Source organism: Erpetoichthys calabaricus, chromosome 6 (assembly GCF_900747795.2).
Source record: "Erpetoichthys calabaricus chromosome 6, fErpCal1.3, whole genome shotgun sequence".
NCBI lineage: Eukaryota > Metazoa > Chordata > Cladistia > Polypteriformes > Polypteridae > Erpetoichthys > Erpetoichthys calabaricus.
Genome location: NC_041399.2, coordinates 190,306,895 through 190,330,460, shown reverse-complemented (window position 1 = coordinate 190,330,460; position 23,566 = coordinate 190,306,895). Strand labels below are relative to the sequence as shown.

The 23,566-nt window shown below is 35.6% G+C and overlaps 1 protein-coding gene across 1 annotated transcript in view; it reads left to right on the top strand.

Moving 5' to 3' along the window:
• LOC114653719 (vasoactive intestinal polypeptide receptor 1-like) overlaps positions 1 to 23,566 on the top strand; it is an 84,699-nt gene that overhangs the window by 24,058 nt on the left and 37,075 nt on the right. Inside the window, exons 2-3 of the mRNA XM_028804187.2 lie at positions 4,666 to 4,774; positions 21,921 to 22,028. Coding sequence (XP_028660020.1) covers positions 4,666 to 4,774; positions 21,921 to 22,028 — 217 coding nt within the window. The remainder of the gene's footprint in view (positions 1 to 4,665; positions 4,775 to 21,920; positions 22,029 to 23,566) is intronic.

Genomic DNA, 23,566 nt, shown 5'->3' with positions numbered 1-23,566 from the left:
TTTGTGAATATTAAAAAGAAAAAAATTAATAAACACTCAAGCAATACATTTGTTTTTATCACAATAGTGTTCTGGTATTGATTTTAATAAACCGATAATTTACTAATTTTTCAATAATGCAATTTATTCGGTATGGTATAAAAATTACTGTGATACTGTCTGTTTAAAATGATTGTGTTTGAATAGAAAATACCTTAAGATTGGAAAAGGTGTTTTTTTTACAAAGGATGGGATTACCAATTGGAATGTTAATTATAGAGAGGAATCAAGCATTTGGAGCAGATAACTATGATTATATAACTAAGGTAACTAAGATTAACTATAATTTCCCCTTGGGATTAATAAAGTATCTATCTATCTATCTATCTATCTATCTATCTATCTATCTATCTATCTATCTATCTATCTATCTATCTATCTATCTATCTATCTATCTATCTATCTGATGGATGAGAGAGCTAGAGAAAAGAATCAGAGGCCAAGTAATCATGTAAATGGGAAGGAGCAACAGATGCAATGTTTGTTGTCAGGCAAAGCAGGATTAAAGTCAGATGAAAGGAAAGAAGCTGCTTTATTCATTTGTATATCTGGAGAAGACGATTGGCAGGATGCCACAGGAGGTAGGCAAGGTGTGGAGTTAGGAAAGTTAGGTGTGGATGAATGATTAGTATCTGCAGTGACGTTAATACTTGAGAAAGCACAGACACTAGTCAAAACAACAGATAGAAATAGTGACAGTTTTGAGATGAAGGTGCATCTGGACCAGAGTTGTTTTTTGTTGTGGTGATGAAGGTGCTGATCAGAGAAATGCATGAAGGCTTGTCATGGGGAGCTCTTGCATGCCAAAAATCATGTAATGATGGCACAAAAGTGAAGGGAAATCGAAGAAGAAATTGAAATGGAAATGAAAGTCCTCAAGGTGAATGCAGGAAAGATGATGGTAGGAGCACTTTAAAAATATTACATTTGCAAATAGAATATTCATGAGGTATTTTAAGGCTAAGATTGTGATATTTTTAAAATTGTGATGAATGTAATGAAAATTTAATATTTAACACAGCATTATTTATCTACCAAAAGCCAATATATTCTCTGACCTATCAGGTCCTTATATCTCAAAAAACTAGGCTAAGTATAACAATCAGTTTTTGTGAGCAAACTACTATCATACAGATGACATTAAAAAATAAAATCAGGATTGTATCTTGCCTCACCAGAGAAATAAGACAATCCACTAGCTGGATGTAATGCACCCTCACAATGGTAAATTGCACCATTAATCCAAAAACAATGGGGGCCAAAACCTGGTGAAGATATGATCCTGACATCCACAGATGCAAATGCAAAGGAGCTATTCATCAATCTTATGTTTCTTGAAGAGTTTTAAAAGAGATATGGAGTCTGCTCATTAACTGTTAGATGAAGTTATCAGTTCTTTGTGCCTCTTGTTACTTTTGTCCATTGGACATTCCAGCCCTTAAATCCCTCTTTCTTTGTGCTTCATGCTGTCTCTGCTCATTTCACATTCTAGTTTGCCTGTTCTTTTCTCATCTTGCCCTTTGTATTTTTAACCTTTTCTCATGTTCTAACCCCTCTTTTTATGGCTTGATTAATTCCTGAGGGGATTCATTCAAAGTAATTACTTTTTAAAACATATTGTCGTGGATGTCAGATGTCTGCTTCTGTGTTACATTGGGGCACTAAAGGACACCAGAAAGTTTGCTGTGTTACACCCAGGCACAGATGGACATGGACGGTTTACCATATTACACTGGGGTACTGACAGATGATTATAGTGCAACTATTACACAGAGATACAACTGTTACTCTGAAATTAAGACTGAAAGGAAATAATAATTTGTTTTTATTAAAGAAAACAATGAATCTTGTCATTTCCTTCCATCTTACAATTCAATTATGGAGGAGGCTTGAGATTATCCTTACAATATCCAATACAGATAGGAATGAGTATAAGAAGAGTCCATCATAGGGCACATTTGCGCACACACACACACACACACACACACACACACGCACACACACACACACACACACACGCACACCAGTTTAGCTTAACCAGTTAACTTAAGCTACACATCTTTGGGATGTGAGAAGAAAATTAGTTGCTGGTGAAAAACCCTTGCAGGCACAGGGTGAATGTGCAGATCAGAATGGAGATTCAATTTTAGGAGTCTGTACCTTTGAGGCAGCAGTGCAAAACCTCTTTATGATCTATTCACCTAATTTTTTTAAAGAAAATGAAAAACTGAGTTTTGAATATCTTCAGATTTCTATTTTTAACTACACTGTTTAATAATTATTTTCTTTTGTGAGATGGCTCTAATTTTTGTGTGAAAAATAACCATTAACCAGTTTCCATCTGTTACCCCATTTTTTTACAGAACATTGTTATGTCTCTAACTTTCATTCATCATTTACCTCCACCACCAGTTTCTTTAAGATGCAGAGCTTGTTCTTTCAGTTATTCCTAACTAATTACTGTATGTTTCATAAACATATCTAAATATCTTCTTCAGACTTCAGAGAAGAATTGCTATAAAAACCAATGTTCTATTAACTTTTTTAACACCCTGTCCTTCTCCAAAGGGGTACTTTCTAGCTCTAGGCACATAACTGTTTCAATTATATAGCATTCAATCATTGTCCTTTCTCTCTGTAGTACTTTACATTTACATACAGTATATTAAATGTAATTTACCACATATATGTCCAAAAGTTTAATTTTATTCATGTCCCACCTTAGAAATTATGCTAACACTAGATATGAGTTAATTCATCTAATTCAGTGATCACTCTAAATTAAATCAGAAATTGTTTTAAGAAAGTCAGCCACGAAAACAAAAACGAACCACTGTCCCAGCACTAAACCAGTTTTGACTTAAGATGAATAAGCAAAAGTTCTCAACATCACAACCAAATATTTTCTGTACTTAATTAAATTCGGCAACCATCTGCATGCTGTGCAATAGATCTGTGACTCATCTTAATAGCCTATAATATGGAAATCTTGTGAAAAGCTTTTTGAAAGCCAAGTTAAACAATATAACATGCTCCATTATGGTCAAATGCTTTTGTGCTTTTTCAGTAAACTTTAGCATATTAATGAAATATGATCTTCCGCATCCCAACATCTTCTTTTCCTCCTTCTCAATTGCCTCTACTGTCAACCCCACATTCCTCAGTACAAGTCATCCCCTCAATTCAGAGCTCAACTAGGTCTGAGAAAGGGCTAATAATAACCTCTAATATTTGTTTAAAGGGTCAGATGCTCAGGTTTGATTTCAGGATACTCTTAGCAACATTAGCAGGACCATATAACTTTAGGATTCTCAACTGTTCTCTAGCTGCTTACTCGGATATCGTTTCCTCTCCATGGACAATTCCAAAAGATTCTGTATAGGGATTTTGAAGTTCTAAGCTCTGCATCTTCACGCACAAACTTTAGAAATATTGCTTTATAATCACAGATCCACCACCTGTGAACTATGCCCCAACCTCATACTTCTCTTTCAATCCAACTCTTGTTCTCTAATTTTATATATCTCCTTTGTTTCTGTAGTCCCTATTTTCAAAAAGCTTCCTCTAAATTATTAAATATTACTCTCCGGTTTCTCTTCTGCCACTTATAGACAGTATATAAACATTAGGATATAATGGCACAAAAAAGCCTAAAGGGTGGACCAGAATAGCATTTAAATAATGAATCTGCACTTGTTGTGCAATTTAAGTGGATACAGCCTGACCTGTTTATTTCTAGGGATGAAATAATTCGATAAGGATACAAGCAGTGTTATAATTCTACAAAGATATATAATATGTAATTTGAGCTTAAGGAGTTAATAGTACACAGTCTTAATGAAATTAGACATAGGCAATTGTTTTCATAGAATTAAACACAGAATTTGGAAGAGAACATTTACTTAGTGTTAATTACTTTATTCTCTGAAGTTTTCTAACAAATAGCAATGTACTAAAAAATGTTACTTTTTAATGAACTTCACAGTCAGTTAAATCCCAGTAAAGTTAACATTTATGTAGCTTGAATCTGATTTGACGAACATTTTTTTCAGCTAATAAAATACTAATTGCCATTTTCCAAAGACATTGTCGTGAGTCTTGTTAAAAAAAAAAGAGTGCCACCAGCTAAATCAAGCGACATTTTCTACTATGGCTCTCTGATCTCTCAATCTAATATAGGGAGGCTTAGGCTTGAGGTATTAATTATATGTGGATTATTCTCATGCAGGTTTTACAGAAATACAAAGAGAAAAGAAATTATAATGTGGAAAAAGCAACGCTTTCAACAGTGGCTGAACCTCCCCGTTTCACTAGTATGAAACATAAAATAATGTGATTCACCTTCTGTAAAAAGGTGAAATATAATTTATCTGTCTTCCTAATTTATAATATGAAAATTATTTAGCTATAAATATTATCTAAATACAGATTTTTGCACCAATTATCCAGCCTTAACTCTGATTTGGCTGACTTTGTGTAAACAAGACGTAGATTGGTAGGAAGTGCCAAAATTTTCATTTCAAATAGCTATACATCATTTTTAACAGGACATAAATAAAAGATTTGCAAATACTTGGTTCACAAGGTCAATGGTATAAATGCATACATTTCTTTTTTTCCTTTCAGGTTGTTTCTATTCATCCTGACTGTTCAATACATCTAGTACTTTCAAAAGCTGAAGAGACCTGCCAAGATAAACTGCCTAACAAACCAGTGAATATAACAGAAGCATCTGGTAAGAAAAAATGTGATTTTTAGCTTTGACAGGGTAACTGTTTTGGAATTCTCGATGGCCTAACAGGGCAGAATACCAGGAGCCACTAGGACGATTTACAGATTTCTTGGTGCAAATGTAGCATGCAGTGATTTCAGTAGTGTCATCAAATAGTGGTCTAAAGCTGCCTCACAGTTAGACATCTGCTGAATGAAGAATCACAAGGAGAACAGAATGAACACTTAATTGTTGGGAGGAGAAGAAGCTAAGCTCTAGGGTCAGTGAAAAAGAAGGCAGGATAGGGGAGGTGAGCAGAGGTACGCATTATTCCCCTTTACAATACAAATGTAGCAGATCATGGGGAGTGGAAGGGGAAGCGTTGGCTTTTTTCCTAAATGTAAACATTGCTCTGATGAAAATTGCAGTTTTATCAGTTCATTTCAGGTTTATTATCATTTACACTCATTACAGTGATCTTCCCATTTCCATGTTTGACCACAACACGCCACTGTACTTCTTCGGTAGCTTTATGTTATGTAGAATAACATTCACTGGACTTGAACTGCTGAAATTTGAATGGAAAATTGATAAATGGGGGTGTTCATAAGCTATTGACCAGTGGTGTATTTTTAAAAATATAAACTACTACCTGTATGAATATATTTTAAAGTATGTTATAAAATACTTCAAGTATAAATATATTATAATATCTTACAGTATACTGAAATGTACTCTAAAATGTATATTATCGCTGTTTTGTATAATGTAATACATCTTCCAAAATTATAGAAAACATTTCTTTATGTATTTTAAAATAAGTTGCCTGACTTTAAATTTAAGTTAAAAATACTAAGAATAATATACTGTAAGTAAAGGCACTGTAAGGGGGATAAAATATTAGATAACTCCAAGGATGACTGACAAGACTCCCAAAAAATTCCAGAAATAATTTTTTTTCCATTTTCATTGGCAAGTTACTGAAAATCTACTTACTATTTAGAAACTAATGTTTTTTTCCTTGCCAAAAGTACCAATCCATACACAATCTACATTGTATTTTCTCCTTCTCTCTTAGCCAGAATGGTTCAGCCTGGCCCTAAGTAACTTGAATTCTAGAGTGGCAATCTCAATTCCACACACAAAAAGGAAAGAACAGCAGGAAGAATTTGAAAGAGAGAAGAGGGTGACATTTGGTCATCCAATTTTTCTTAACGAAAATTCAGTTTATTAACATTAGGCCATCCTCAATACATGTTGTAAACGCAACAGTTTACAGGGTAGTTCACTCTACTCCAACAACCAAAAGATCAAAAAAATCTGATTAGAAGACAGTTTGAATAAACCGTACAGACCTACGCATATTATTAAATAATCCATAAGGACAAAATGCATCATAGTACATAGAAAATACCACATTTCTTTTGGTAATGACAGTTTTTAATAGGAGTTTTTGTTAGCTTGTTCATGCACCTTGCTAACTAAGTTCTGTCCTAGTGTCATGTGCAGATACAGCAACCCTTTTGTTGTTTATATTGGATAGTAAGTATATGCTATCAGATCAAATGTCACTATTCAAACACAATCAATTTTTTTTTAAATGAATTTGATGGCAAAGGCTAATATTTAATTGTAAAGAACACTCACTTGTTTGTTTTACCTCACACTAATTTTGATATTGTGTTAATCCAGATATGCTTTTCAAATTGATGGTATTTTGCAAACCTGTTTATGGATGATCAACCTTTGCATAATTTTGAATGGTTATTTTCTTCTACACTAATAAAACTTACAGCTGCACCCCTTCAAAATGAAGTCTAAAACTGAGTTTTTATTTCTCATTCCACTGCTCCTATTTTAGATCTACAAGTGTACTGGGAGCATTTTTTCTAAATACTGATCAGGTACCATAGAACATTTCGTTATGGATCTGATCCTGTTCTGATGCACCCCTAAACCTGTGATTCCTGACTATTGTTTTATGCTACATTTTTCTCATTAATGCAAATAGAGACTTAACTGTCATAGTTCAGAATTTACTTTTATTATTATAATGTTTTAAAATCTCCACTTTAAATTGCTTTTTCTGTGTGAATAATGGATATATAGCTACTTCAACCAACAAGCAAATTCACAGGATTAGTCTTCCTCTCCAATGTGGTTGTTGGGTTGATACATAATGCCTAAAATAATGATCCATAATTAAAACTATTTAAACCACCTTTAATACAGTTTTTACTTCTGGCTCTATTTACTTCACTCAACAAACATCTTGCTCTAAAAATGTGTCATGTAGGGGTCTGCGATCTGTCAGCTTTGTACCAGCTATATTTTTTAGGCTAAAAGCATTCTATATGTCTTGTGATTTTCTCCAAATGTTTGCCCTGTATTAATTAACTTATGCTTTCCCGGTGAACACACAAACTTATTTAGAGAATTTAAGTTGCTTTAAAATGTCTGCTAAATAAAACTTGAAATGAAGGTTAAAATATTTATAGATCTCTACAATGCAACATTTAGTATATTCAGTTACATTATTTGTGACACATGACTAGGCAACAAGTCATAGCACCAACCTGTGGTTTGGGGTGAAATTACTATCAGAAGAGCCCTAAAGTTGTCTCCCAAACACATGTGTGACATTGGGTAAATTTTATGAAGATTTTTATATGGGAGTTCACAAACCTTTAGTAACAGAGGATAATGCTTAGCAATTAACCAAGCTTTCTGTAAATTTTTTTTCTTTAATAATGCCCCCATAAAGTATATATTCTTGGAATCATCTGATTTAATAAAGATATATGAATCCAGATAAATTTATGATGACATTTTTGTTTCAGAATATTTAAAGTGACAGTAAATAGATCAGGAAGGCTTGGGACAATACTATGATAATGCTTACGTAAATATAACAAGTTCAGTGGAGTAGAATTTAAAACTAAAATAAATCCTGGAAAAGATACAGAGGAATTATATTTTGATATAAATTTGTGGTAATCTGAAATACTACCCTGCGGTGGGTTGGCGCCCTGCCCGGGATTGGTTCCTGCCTTGTGCCCTGTGTTGGCTGGGATTGGCTCCAGCAGACCCCCGTGACCCTGTGTTCGGATTCAGTGGGTTGGAAAATGGATGGATGGATGAAATACTACCATCAATGTTAAGTAATTCCAAAATAGGAGGGAATGGGCACAATCTACAATTTCAATAGCTGACTAAAAAAAAAATGATAAAATTATATTCCAATTAATTTTTGAAGACCCATGTCAGTCACAGGCCCTTGGAATTGTCCTAACTTCCTCTGTGTTATGGCACAGTGGTTTGTAACAGTGTATTAAGAGAAATACATTTTGTTATTTTTAAGATATATTAAAAATGTATGTTAGAAATATAGTTAAATTTTTGCAATATATTTAATTTTTGTAAGGAATGAAGGCAAATGCCTTTATTTCAATATAGATAATGCTGTATCCAAGATGTCAAACTGTTGGATTTTACCATCATAAAAAGCTGGAAGAATCAGTACAAGAAAATTTGAAATAAGGTTTTTAACAATTCCAATACAGGGAAGAGCATATGCACATTGTGGAATTCCACTGAAAAGAAATATGGCAGAAAGACACTAATCATGGACTCTAATATGAGCCCTTTGGTGACTTGATGAGAATTTCTTTAGGTGAAGTAATGATTACATCTTGCCTGAAGAAGGGGCCTGAATTGCCTCGAAAGCTTGCATATTGTAATCTTTTTAGTTAGCCAATAAAAGGTGTCATTTTGCTTGACGTTTCACTACGTTCATAATGACTAACATGGTACAACACCCTAGTACTTTAGGTGAAGTAAGAAAGGTTTATACGTGATAACTGCTTAGATGCGATAGAAATGGGGACTATAAGGCAGAGATAGAATAAAATCAGATTTATTTGTGACTCTGTGAAGAAAGGGACACCTGCTGGTGTAAGATAGATAGATAGATAGATAGATAGATAGATAGATAGATAGATAGATAGATAGATAGATAGATAGATAGATAGATAGATAGATAGATAGATAGATAGATACTTTATTAATCCCAATGGGAAATTCACATTCTTCAGCAGCAGCATACTGATACAATAAATAATATTAAATTAAAGAATGATAATAATACAGGTGAAAAAAACAGACAATAACTATGTATAATGTTAAATATTAACGTTTACCCCCCCTGGTGGAATTAAAGAGTCGCATAGTTTGGGGGAGGAACGATCTCCTCAATCTGTCTGTGGAGCAGGACAGTGACAGCAGTCTGTCGCTGAAGCTGCTCTTCTGTCTGGAGATGACATTATTTATTATTTAGTGAGGAGGGCAGGAGTTTTGCCATTGGGTAAGTAAGTCAGTATCTGAAACTATAATTTATTCTGTAATACACAGTAAAATCACCAGTGTTAAATGAACTCTAATAGTGTTAATGTAACCCTTAAACCTTTTAAGTGTTAAGTTAACATCTGCAAATTTGCTGTATGGGCATGCATTTAAATCATTACCTTATTTAATACCTTCCATTGGTAATCTGGATGGACTGATTAATGTTAACGCAAATTTAGTTTTGGCTTCACTTTAATAGTAGTAGTGCAAGCTTCCACATATATAATAAATTGCACTAAATGAATAAACATTCAATAAAATGATGATATCCCAAAGACATACTTTCTAAAAATTGTTTGTGAACTTTGCTGTTTTTCAGTTCAAATTCATTAAACAATGTAAGGGATGAATCAACTGAAATAAACGGAGCTCTCTGTCTCGCCCAGTAATTAATAAGTGAGACAGTTGTTACAGTGGGATTTCAACAATTTTACTGGCCATACAACAGTCTTCATCAGACATTTATAAACCATTTCATTTTTTTACTTATATGGAAGCTAAGTAGAAGTCTGTAATGTCTTTTTGAAAATATATCCAGAATTTTATGTAAAATTTAGTCTGCAATCCAGGAAAGTTCACAAATATTTAAACTTCTTGACTATCTCGACAGGCTGGCAATTAATAGTTACTGTTTGACATAACTGGAGCAGGTTTTTGCAATTACAATCCTCTAACTCCTTCGGAACCATAAATCTGAAAAGTACTTTTCTTCTTGATCCACTCAACAAATCATTAATCTTTTTAATCCCTTCCTCATTCCATTTCTTAGAAACAGACAAACAAGTCTATCAGCAGCATCAGCGATAATTAATCAGCGCTAAAACAAAAATTAGTGAATCACAGCACAATTAGTTCAACAAAACAAACCAGTTAAAAAAGTCAGAATTAGCATAAGAAGCGTTTATTAGGTGTGTTCATAAGAAATGTACTGATTTACTTCATGAGGTAGAAGTTCAGAATAAGCAAGAATATTTGTGTCAGATATTTGAAATATTAAAATATGTGCTTCAATTTAAATGTTTAAAGTCTAAATGTTCTTGATTACAATATAAATTTGTCATTGTTCACCCTCGATAGAGGTCCGTAGAGGGCTAGCTCCCTAGTAAAGGATCAAAAATAACCTCATATTCATACTCACTGACCATAAAATAGTCTAAAAAGATATCCCACATGATTATGTTATTTTTAAACACAAGGACTATCAGTAAAGAATCAAATATCAAAAAATATTCTCATATTACTGATCAGCAACCTCAAAATGACATAAAACAACACTTCATATGCCAAATATTGCCAATCTCCAATTTTTTCAAAGTTTTGTGAAAAGGAGTAACTTTGATCCATCGTATCCCATTATGGGGTGAACCCCAGAGATCAGTTGTTGTGGCATGCACAACTAGAAGTCTTTCTGATAATTTTTGCCTAAGACAACTTTTGGTTTACTCTTTACCATAAGGTTGTAATTTCCAACAAAAAATATGATCCAAAATTGGCCCCAACATGAGGGTTTTTCAGGTCAAGAGGGCCAAAAATAGCTTGACATCATGCGTAAGCAGATGAGTTCAACTCTACATATGTGAGGGGTTTCTTGTACTAGTGAGTCAGCAAGTGCCAAAGTGAAAAAGCCAAAGTGATTTTAAAGCATTCATTAGTAGTTCATATGAACACAAAAAAATATGTATGACCTGTGACATTTATCCTACATAAGAGTTTTGCCTTCTCCCTTAGTTGTGTTGCATTTTGTTAATGTTATGCAGTTTCTATTTTTATTTTATTTTTACTTTATTTTATTTATTATGTGCTGATAGTTAAGCTGAATATAACCATTTTGGATTGAATGTTCGTATTTTCTTTAGGTTTTATAAAATAATACCAGATATTTATTGTTTGTTTTTGTATGTGACAAGTTATGAAGGACCATTTGGATAATGTGCTTTAATGATAGTTCTGCAAATGGCGATCATATTCCTGGTCTTACAATTTTGAATTGCTCATAAGACTGTTACACAGACCCACGCATTTTTCAATTTCTGGCCTAACCTCTGCTCCATATGTCTTTCTGCATTTCTCCAACACTGTTAATGTTCCAACACTGTTAAGTCAAATTTATTATATCTGCTGTTCTTGTTCTGTACTCAATTACACTGATATTATTTCTACTGCATGGTTGATCATCTGGCCCTATGCCCTAGAACTATGTAGAAGCCCCAGAGGTAGCTACTCCTGAAGTACTGAGCAATGGAAACATGGGGGTGTGGATTCATCCATACCTTTAGGTGACAGCAATATGAATGTCCATTATGATGGACATTCAGCTCAGAGTGTCATGGTCCTTTCACAGAAGACTATAATCCATGAATATAAGGACACTGGCAGGATGACTCCAGGGAATTCCTAGAATTTTTCTGACCCCAGAGATGGCCATGCTTCTCTAGAAGTAGTTTTATCTCAAAATGTATAAGACCATACTGACCATGTTGTACTTGGAGATGGGAGAAGTATGCTGGATGGTGGTACAACTAGTGTCAGAAAGACAGTGCATAGAACAAAGAAGAATGGTGGAAGCAGTAAGCAGAGGAGATACAAATTATTCGTTAAGCGCAGTAGTCACCTCACCTAATAGATATGGTTCACCCCAGACACAGTATATTATGATTTGGATGCCTTTTTAATTTTCCACGTTTTTGTAATGCATTATTCCTTGACTTTTTCATGTCTAAGGACGTTTTGAGATAAACATAATCTATTTATATACTTTAAATATTTAGTTAAATTATATTTGAGGACATTTATAAATGAATACATCTTTTTGCTTTCCCTAAGGACGTTTCCATTTTTATAGTCTTATGTTGCCAATAGAGAATATGTAGCATGTGATGTCATCAACACCAGACTTTAAACGGTCATGCTATACACTCCCAGTTTTACCAAGACGGGATAAAAAAAACTAATTTTTCACTCTGTTCATATACAGAGCTAAACTACATTTTGTTTCAGTTTATATTTTGTGTTGAAGTACAAACAAGAGTATTGATTTTATAACAGATAACAGGCAAACCAGAAAAACTACAGAGTAAAATCCAGTGCCTTAGACATTAAGACAAACTGCTTACCTATCCAACAACAACAACATTTATTTATATAGCACATTTTCATACAAAAAGTATCTCAAAATGCTTTACATAATGAAGAGAAGAAAAATAAAAGACAAAATAAGAAATTAAAATAAGACAACATTAGTTAACATAGAAAGGAGTAAGGTCCGATGGCCAGGGTGGACAGAAAAAAACAAAAAAAACTCCAGAAGGCTGGAGAAAAAAATAAAATCTGTAGGGGTTCCAGGCCACGAGACCGCCCAGTCCCCTCTGGGCATTCTACCTAACATAAATGAAATAGTCCTCTTTGTAGTTCGGTTTTTTCACGGAGTCACTTGATGCCGATGGTCATACAGACTTCTGGCTTTTAATCCATCCATCATTGTTGGAACATCATGGTGCTTTGGGTAGATGGTGGTGGCGCACGCCACCACCAACAGGACACCGGAAAAGGAAACAGAAGAGAGAGTAGGGGTTAGTACAGATCTTGAAAGAATAGTTATTATAATGAATTGGATATACAGAGTATCAGGAATAAATTACAGTGAAGTTATGAGAAGGCCATGTTAAAATAATGTGTATCCAGGAGCTTAATATGCAGTTCACATAACACATAATACAGAACACCGATACTTGTGACACAGCAAAAGACGTAAAGTAAATGTATCAAAACATATTGCTGTTGTGAAAGAAATCTTTGAGATCATCCAGTAAAAGGCATTTCAAAAAGCCATTTTTCATGGGTGTGTCATCCAATTCATTGAGGAGGAGTACATACCATGACTGAAAGCCAGAGTGGTTTTCATAAACTTGTTTTATCTATGAAGTGTCACAGAAAAAGAAGGGCTTTGATATAAACCAAACATTTGTAGATTTTAATAGCAGCATAAGTATATGCTCAAGCTAATGTAATTATATTAAACGAATAAAGCAGCTTGAATATGTAACGCAGATTGTATAGTACAGAGTGTCATTTTAACATGCATGCTAAAATATGAAACAAAAATAAAAGAGCATGTATGGATTTTTCCATAAATGTGTATAGCCCCTGTATTCCTAACTTTGAAAGAATATATGGCCAAGGATAAAGTGTTAGTGTCTGTTTTTAGTGCAGTCTTACAAACAAACTCAATTATAAAAGTGCTTGTGAATATTTTCACAGAAATCTGCCCAACCTGATATTAATGAAACCACATAGTCCATTTACTTGAACTCTTTCAGGGCTGATGTTGACTTTTGTCAAAATTCAAGGGTAGAGGACAGTAATCGGATGTAAACTGCAATAAAACTCATCCTTACTTTTTAGTTCGACTCTCTCTGCTTAAAGGAAAGTTATGGAGCTTTGTTGATGTGACCTCGATTCACTGCGCATACATGAGTAGTGAAGAGCAAACATCCTCTGAAGTGGCATCAACATCTTGTGAGACTAAAGCAAATGTGCAGAGCAAAATACCCCATGGACGTTTACGCATTATCGCTGAATCAGACTCTTGAGTTTGATGCAAGTGATCTGGAGATGGATATTGGAAACGCAAATGAGGTACCAGGATCAGCCTATCGGTCCCTAGATGATCATGGTGCTGAACATGTTCGAATAGCTGATATGCTTACAGCAGTGTTCGCCTAGGATGACCACAAATTTTGATGACAAGAAGTACAAACCATATTGCATCACACTGTGACTGCCACTGCTGCTGTCATCGCCCACCTGCTATGCCAAGACAGAGAGGTAGCCGGCCCGCCGTGCATTCCTGCTGGCCATCAAGCCGCCCCTGCACAGTCACTGCTGCCAGAGATGCCAAACAGGTGCCAACAGCATCCACAGCACATAGCAACAGACATTTTATATTGATTTATGTGTGAAACCAGTGCATTGTGTGCTTTTCAGAAAACAGTTTTTTGGAAAAAATATTCAGCACTCAAAGAATTAAAGTAAACATCTACAGATAAACACTTGTTTTAAAAGATAGCTGCAAAGCATGACTAACCAACTGTTTTAGGTTTAAAATGGAGCCTGTTGTCACTGTCTGCATAACATACTTGGACAGCACCTATTCAGCTCAGGATTGCAAAGTCTTTAGGGGTTGAGAAGCATGGCTGTAAGTATTAATGGATCACAGCTCCCTTGAGGACATACAATGTCTATAGAAAGTATCCACCCCTCTTGGAAGTCTTCACATTTTATTATACAACACTAAATTATAGAAATCAGCATCAGAATTATTTTAGCTTTTTTGAAACTGATCCACAGAAAAAGACTCTTTAATGTCAAAATGAAAACAGATCTTTGCAAAGATATAAAACACAAAATAACTGATTGCATAAATATTCACCCTCTTCCAGTCACTATTTAGCAGATTCACCTTTGGCAGCTATAACAGCCTCGACATTAATTTTTCCTGATTAGAAAACTGCTCAGCCTGTCATATTGCAAGGGAATCAGCAGTGAACAGCTTTTTTCAAGTCCAGCCACAAATTCACAGTTAAATCAAGATTTGGAATCTGTCCCAGCCACTCCAGGACATTATCATTATTGTTTTTTAAGCTAGTCCTACATAGGTTTGGTTTTACACTTTGGGGTTGTTTTCTTGCTGGAAAGCAAATCTTCTCCCAAGGCTCAGGTTTACTGCAGTCCCTTCAATCTCTGCCATTTTATCCTGTAACTCCTTCAGAGGTCTCTTGGTGACCTCCCTCACAAGTCTTCTTCTTGTCTGATCACTGAGATTTTGTGGACGGCTTGCTCCATGCAGATTTACAGCTTTGCCATACTCTGCCCATTACTTAATGACTGTTTTAGCTGGATATTCAGTGACTTGGATATTTCATTATCTCCATCCCATGATTTGCACTTTTCAGTTACCTTTACATGGCGTTACGTGGAGTATACATATCTCTTTACTGTGTAGGTTAGGATACTTACTCACTAATTGTTACAACTACAGGTACAGGTCAAATTCCATTGGAATGAACTCAATTTTAAATAAATATTAATTTTGGTGAAATTTAGTTTTTTTGGTCTTGGCCAATTTCCTGTAGAACTAATGTTAAAAATCTCATTTCAGTGAAGTACATTTATCTACAAAATTCATTACAGCAAAGTCATTTTTCATAAAAAAGCAGCAAAATGTATTTCTTTTATATTTCGCCCAAAAATCTCAATTCAGGTGCTTGACTGAACAGCCAATTAGATTACACATTTAAGTCACTTGGTTTACTCCAGCGGTTCCTCAACCTGTACCAAAAAAGGGGGCGCGAATGTTGCCATATGTGGCGTAATTTCGCTATTCGTAGGGAAATTTTAAACTTGTAGCAGTGTATCAGCAGCAAAAAATATAGGAATAAATTTTATTAGGGTTTCAAAAAAACGTTAGTGGGGGCATGATTAGAACTCTTATGAAAACTCGGGTCACAAATACTTAAAGGTTGAGAAACGCTGGTTTACTCGATAGTTGTCATACTCTTGCAGTGGAGCGGAGCTCAAGAAAGGTTACTGCAGACCGGAGGCATTGTGGGTATATCTACAGACAATCAAGTTTGACTTCAGTTGTTAAAAAAGAGAAGAAAAAAGTTTGGAACTACTTAGTGTCATTGCTGCTAGCTAGTTGTCTAATATTGTATTTAATGTATGATGTTGTATTGCAGTATTCTACTACTGTAAGTAGTCTGTGGGAGATATACTCATAGAAATTACTTGACAATAAATTTGAACTTGTGTCGGGGACAAGGACTCAGATGTTGACAAGAAACTCAAATAAAATGTACTGTAGAACAGTAAGATGAGAGGCAAATTTTAGGTATGGCTATTTCCTGTATTCACCTCGCCTCCATGTTGTTTTAAACACCACTTTGGTCTCTTTGGGTTTCATTCTGTGCTCAGGTTGGCGTATGGGCACCTGTATAGTTAAGAATGAGTTCAATAGTTTATTGTCTACCTTTTGGTATTCTGAAAGTCTTTATTTGCACAAGGTCAAAACCTAACAGCAATAGCTACCAGAGGTCTAGGTATTAAAAATTTAATAATGAAAACTCCCCTGTTTAGAAAGAAATACATTCATGAAATGAACGAAACAGGCCTTATTCTTTAAGGCAATTTTTCTAGAGTCTGAAAAAATACAGTTGTCATGTTGTTTACCACAAATGACAAAACTGTTCAAAGAGCACATGTTAACAAATTAAAGCCTTGGCTAATATCTTTTAGCACATAATTAAAGTAAAAGGTCATCATGGACGAAACAAAGTCCATCTGCAGTGTGGTGAAGAAATTGCTTATGACAAGTCTTTGAAGTTTCTTGTCGATAAAGGACACAGAGGAGCAATTTTCTTCTAATGCATCCAGAATTAGAAGAAATTGCAGATCTATATTTACAGCAGCATTATGAGATGAACTTCACCCTGCAAGATATTTAGATGATTAGTGGAATAAAAGTCACATTTTAGACTTAACAGTGTTCACAATGTAATTTCATGCAGATTGTTAACAGTGTTATTAAAGAAAATGGACGGCTCATCCTTTTCGTTAAAGCCTTCCCTGGGGCAGATACTGATTATAAAAGAAGTAAATGTCAATGACTTGCACAAAGTCTTCACATTTGCATCTGTCTTTAGTATTTGTCTTAAATATGGTAACAAATGTATGTTCTTTTTAAGTCAACTATGGACAGCTCAGTGTTCATTAATGCTTGCCTGATTTAACCTTGGAAACAAACCTTCACTGTAACAGATGCATTACTTTTTTAATAACACAGCTATAGACAATGGGTAAAAGTTTATTTCTTTTCAAAAGAGAGCACCCTGAGGCTTGAATCAGACACATACACGGAAACATGGGAGAGAAAACTTGTACACGTTTGAACGAACTGAGAATAAAATGTCATCCATAATGGCAGGCATCCAGTCAGCACAATTTTTTTTCCTAAGTGGTGAGACGACTTTGCCACGAGTTCGTTTACAAAACCCAGCTTTAAAACTTTCCCAGTCCTTGATAGATCTGCTCTACATCAACTCCTGACTCTGTACAGATTGCCCAGTTATGAGCAGAAGCATTAAAATACTCCTTATTGTGACAAATGAAGTGGTGGATGACACATAGAATATCATGACTGGGATTTTTAATGGTATCTCATACCTAATCTTCCTTTTTTTGCACCCTTGACTAATAAACTGCCTACGGACTGTGATAACTGAACAGTACCACGTCACCTACTGTATTTAGAAATAATGTGTGACCATGTCAGTCTCCTCATGCATCCTCTCTTATCTAGAGTTCACTACACAACACTGTGCATACAGTTTTAGAGCTTCATTGTAGATAATGAAGCTATGCTTCACTAGCAACTTTAATTAATCTAGTGTTTCAAGAGGTGAAAGAATGTATTTTCATAGCATGGGGCACAAGAACGAAACTGACACGGGGAATTGGAATGCTAATTGTGTATTGGCAAAAATGTAATAACTGAGTGAAAGACAATGCATGAAAAATTAAATACCATCTGTTTTCAAATCTGGTTAATTTAAGCATGTCCAGAACCTTATTTGGCAACAGTAGGTGAAAGCTATCTAAGACACCTTTGACAGGATGCCTGCCCATCTCAAAGCACGCTTCCAAATTCACTGAGCCAATTTATCATAACCAATCAAACTAACCCATACTATTGTGCACATGTATGGGTTCTAGTAGAAAAATAATAGTGCCCTAAGAAACCCCATGAAGATCTGGGTAGAAAATGCAGACATTAGAGAGTGAACAAGCTGGGATTCAAATCTTAGACTTTGGGGCTAAGCAGTGGCACATCTTTTGCATACAAAATGTTAGATAGATAGATAGATAGATAGATAGATAGATAGATAGATAGATAGATAGATAGATAGATAGATAGATAGATAGATAGATAGATAGATAGAGCAACAGCCCTTTTCAAATACACACCAGAATTACTAAAAAGAAAGAACACTTCTGAATTGGCTAAAGATAAAAAGAGCCTTCGCAATCACAGTAAGGCATTAAAAAGTATTGCCATTGGTATGAAGGAGCCCCAGTAGTGTTACTCGACACATTTTTGCTGAATAATTTGTTGGCTGAAAGCTCTCAGTGTTAGAGTGTCAGAGAGAGGATGTGCAACTTTGTTCGTAATTTAATGTAAAAAATTCCAAATGTTGGCTAAAAAGAACATCTCTCTATTATATAAAAAAATCTTGGGTCGAGATGTGACCTTCTCGGAGACACTTTAACGTCCCGTGAGACAAAAGAACAGCTGCTGTACAGGCTTTTAAATGTTCAAAGTGCTGAGCGACATGCAGATCATGCAGCATGGCAGCAGCAGCATCAAGCCAACAGCAGATCGAGCGCAGAGCAGGTAAAAAAAAATGAATTTGTTTCCCACTGTATCACCGTTTAAGAGGGGTTTAAGAGGAGCGACTGCATCTCCTTAGTATGTGTTCAGCTCTCCTCTTCGCAACGCGAGCAGCAGAGACGCGAAGTGCCTAGCGTGTTGCGCGCCCCAGGGGGGTCGGGGGTGGGCGTGCAGGCAGCAAAGCCCTCTAGTAAATTATAAATACAAGATGGGAGACGTTGTTATACAGGAAGCAAAATCTGGTAAGGATTTAGGGGTTTACTGTATATTGACACAACCATTTCATCGACTAAGCAATGTTACAGAAGCATTTAAAAAATGCAAATAAAATGTTAGGTTATATCATAAAAACTGTTGAATTTAAGTCAAGGGGAGTTATGCTCAAACTATATAATGCAAAAGTAAGATCACATCTAGAATAATGTGTGTAGTTGTGGCCACCACAGTATAAGAAAGACATTGCAACACTTGAAGCTGTTCAAAGGAGAACAAACAAAAGATTTAAGGACATGTTGTACTCTGACAGACTTGAAGAATTAAATCTGTTTAGTCTCCAGCAGAGGAGCCTGTGTATTCAAGGTCATCAGTGGAAATTAGGGGGAAGTGCATTTAAGACTGGAGCCAGGAAACACTTCTTCAAAAAGACAACCTTTAAGAAGAATATTGAGATATCGGGACAGCTTAGCTATTAACTAAATAAACGGGTTTGATGGACTGAATGGTCTCCTTTCGTTTGTCAGATTTCTATGATTTCTTATGTTTCTTCTTCTTATAATGGCACTCAGCATTGTTTTCATTGTCTCCTTCGCTACTATCTCCAGGGGGTCCCAAGTGCAACTCATAACTGATCCTGCCTTTTTAATTAGCTTGCGGATTCTGTGGGTCTATCTTGAAGTGATGTTACTGGCTTGGCACAACATAATGTAAAAGTTTGCACTGACCATCACAGAGTTATATTGAAGAACATATAAAGGGCATCACTACCCACATTAAAGGAATGCAATCACCTTAGGAAGAAAAGAGTCTGTTTTGCCCTTCCTTATATAGTTACTCTGCATTACGAAACTAGTCCAGCCTGTCACTAATGTTGACCCAGAATACTTGCAGAAGTGCACAAGATCCTCATTCACACCCTAAATAGTGACCAGCAATAGAGGCTCTTTGCTTCTGTGGAAGAATTTGTACTTATCAATATTGATATATGTCTCCTTTGAGTGTTTTCTTTGATGGCTTTAAATCCTAATTTTGTCAAAGTGAACTTTATTGTCAATTGGCCATAGTTTAACTGTTAATTAATGGACAGATATTGTTGGGGGTCCAGTTATATAGACTTGTTTCAAACTACTTTGTTTTTCTGTCTTTTTTAAACAAACCTGTGTCTTTATGTGTACTCATTATGCAATTAGTAATTTGTAACGGGCCTGCGTTCAATACATTTTTCTACCACAGAATGTGCTGACTTTTTATATTCTATAGGACACTTTAACTTTACTGCAGTGGGCCTGACGCCCTGCCCGGGGTTTGTTTCCTGCCTTGTGCCCTGTGCTGGCCAGGATTGGCTCCAGCAGACCCCCGTGACCCTGTAGTTAGGATATAGCAGGTTGGATAATGGAATGGATGGAGAGACTTTAACTTTATAATAAATGTGCTTCCTTACATCTGTATTTTAAGACAATGGCCATTATGTAAGTGGTAGCCTAGCCTGCATCCTCTTTGTACTTCTGTTCACTCATCCCAGGGTTTGAAATTGTCTGCAAGAGGCAGATAAGAACCAATTAATAATTTCTGTAATTAACAAAACCAATATTTGTGAAATTGTAAGAGTTGCCATCTGTTTGCTATCTTTGTTCATTGTTTCATGTCCTCACATTTATGCTGTCAGCAAAATAAGTCCTATATCCATGTAGCTCATAAGGCAGATTAAAGGGGGAATTGATTTGGGTGGATTTATAATACCTTTATATGCTGTGAACTGATCACAGGGTTCATTAAGAAAGTTAATAAGAGTTCTGAATCCTTCAATGTAAATAAAATACTTTTTATTATTATTTAATATTGTGTCCTATTTTTCTTAATTGCTGCGGAGAAAGTCTATAATCAGTTCTTCGCATTTGCTGATGTTAAGTTGAAGAAGCTTTCTTTTTGCATCAAGAAACAAAGTTCTCCACCTGATTCATATACTCTGTCTCATCCACTTTATCAATACACCCTATTTGTGCAGGACCATTAGAGAATTTCTATAAGTGACATGACCTAGTATTATATTTATAAGCCAAGGTTTACAGGTTGAACAGAAAAGGAGACAGGATTGTTCCCTGTGGTGCTCCAGTGTTGCTCACATCCACATCAAAGATACTGTACAGTCCTTGAGCCTCACAAACTGCGCTGTAACCAACAGACAGTCCATTATCCAGGACGCCATAGGTTCATCTACCTGTCATATATCCCTGCGGTTAACCCTTACCAGGAATGAGTAAATGGTACTGTTTGCCTACCTATGGAAACGTCATCTCTGATAAAAGAGCATTGGAATCATCAGGTAAAAGGGTCCTTTAATCAGATTGGCCAGCCCAGCAATGACTCTGCTGTGGAGTGGCCAGTAGTGAGGAGGTAGCTTGTTGGCCGAGGTCTCCAGGACACTGAACAAATCTGAATCCTCACATGTGATATAGTCTACTCTTGCAATTTGCTTTGTAGCTTGTACTATTTTTATTGTACTGTCATATTGTATTCCTGAGGTGGCAATGATAGTTTGGCCATCTAGATCTATGAAGAGGATTACTTTCCTAAGATTTCTTCCATTTTTTTTCCCTACAAGGATTTTTTTTGGGGATTTTTTTTTCTTGTCTTCTTATAGAGTCAGGGTTCTGTCAAAAAGCAAGGTCAGTTAAAGCCCACTGCAGCACTCCTTGTGTGAATTTGGCCTGTACAAAAAATAAATTGTTGCTGTTGTTGTACTGAAGGCACTGGAGAAATCAAAATCACACAGCTGATAAATTTGTTCAGATGGGAATAAACCTTGTGTAGTAGATAGATAACTAAATCTTACACTCCAACCTGTGGTTTTACCATTAGTGTGCCATCCAGTTCAGGTACTCTTTCCTGAATTAAATCCACTTATGCAATGATAGTCTCCAGCCCTTACATGACCATGAGCTGAAAACTACGTATGCTTGGATGGAAGGAAAATTTCTTAAGGTGTTTTCAGTACACTATGTTTTGCAGTGTTTCTCTCCGTAGCCTTACTCATGCTGTGTATCATGCTCAATGTTATGTCCTGCACTAGGTATGTATCTGACATTTTCTTGCTTGCTTAAACAGAATGCCCGACAGAATGGGATGGACTGTGGTGCTGGCAATCTACTGAAATTGGAAAAACGGTCAATGTAACGTGTACTGATGTTTTCAGTCACTTTCCCGTCAATCAAGGTAATTTAATTCCAATAACTAGGATTTACTTCTAATCCCCACTGTGTTTTTTGTCCAGATAAACACTTGTGTAAAATTTTGTATACATAATCTCACATCTAAACTAAAATGAAAACAAACCTTACATAAAATGGTGACATTATGTATAGTGTGGAATTTACTTATTGAAGTTAATAATTTTTTCTTTAAACTATTGTAATGGGTGCTGCATGTCCAGTGTTCAATAAATCTAACAGGGACAAGGAATGAAAACCTAAACATTATCTAAACCTCCTTTATCAATTACTGTACATGGCCTAAAAGGACCTAAGAGGTACCTGAAAAGTAACTGGGACCCCTTAGTATATCTTGAGTGAACTCGCTACACCCATCTGGCCCTATGCAGTCAGCACTGTCGATTGTAACTAATTGGTACCGACACTACAGTGCTGTTGTGGTGTGAAATGTTGGATATAAGTTGATAAATATTTTGTATGTCTTTGTTTGTAAGTCAGACAAAGCAAATATAATAATAGTGTTTTATTCATGAGAACATCAATGCTTTGCTGTTTAAAGAATCCCACACAACTCCCGTCTTTAGGACTGACTTAGGGAGTCTATTGATCTAAAGTTGACTGTTTGGTTTTGAATGAAAAACCAGGCCGTACCACGACTCCCTATTGGCCGTAGGATTTGAAAATGTATTAATTTGATTGCTTTACCCCTCCCCAACTCTCTCTCACACCATTACCATGAAAAAGACAACACAATGAAGAGCACAGCTCAGCAGCCATATTGTGATTGGCATGCAGCTTGTCCTGAAGAAAGCTAGAAATGATGACTTAACTAGAGACATTTAAAGTAACTACAAGTTTGTGTGCTGCCTGAAACTACACATTAACATTTATCAGGTTGTATGGTTGTCAATATTCACATGTACTTTGCTTATTGTTATTATTTTATTAATATTATCAAAATTAATTTCCCATCAACACAATTTTTTCACTACTTTCAAATCAGAAACTTTGCTAGAAGGAACCCAATTTTCATCACCGCCCACCCATTTCTGATCAGACTCAGAACAGCATTTCAGTAATATATAAAACCTTTTAAAGTCTCTTCCTTTTGAAGATTCGAGAGTACAGTGGGGAAAGGATCTTTCATTTAATGTTTCAGAAAGGGGTGGAAGGCCATCATTCATAGAATACACTCCAGCTCCATGTGCGCAAAACATTCCATCATTCAAATTAAAATCTTTTGTCAAGCACACGCATCTTGTTTAAAATAGTCCAAAATGTCTCCAGGGCAAGATTCAACCTGTGAATGTTGCAATCGAGCTCCACCCTCACTGGGCCACATGTTTTGGAAGTGAACCAAATTAACTTCGTTCTGCAGATGAAATCTTTGAATCAGACAGCCTTGGTGTCACATTCACTCCTAAACCATTAACAACTGTGTTTGGTGTACTCCCCACTACTAACACATACTTGCTCAACTGGAAGAATCCTAGCCCAAAAATTGCAAAAAAGTTTCATTCTTGCTTAGAAGAATTGTTCAAA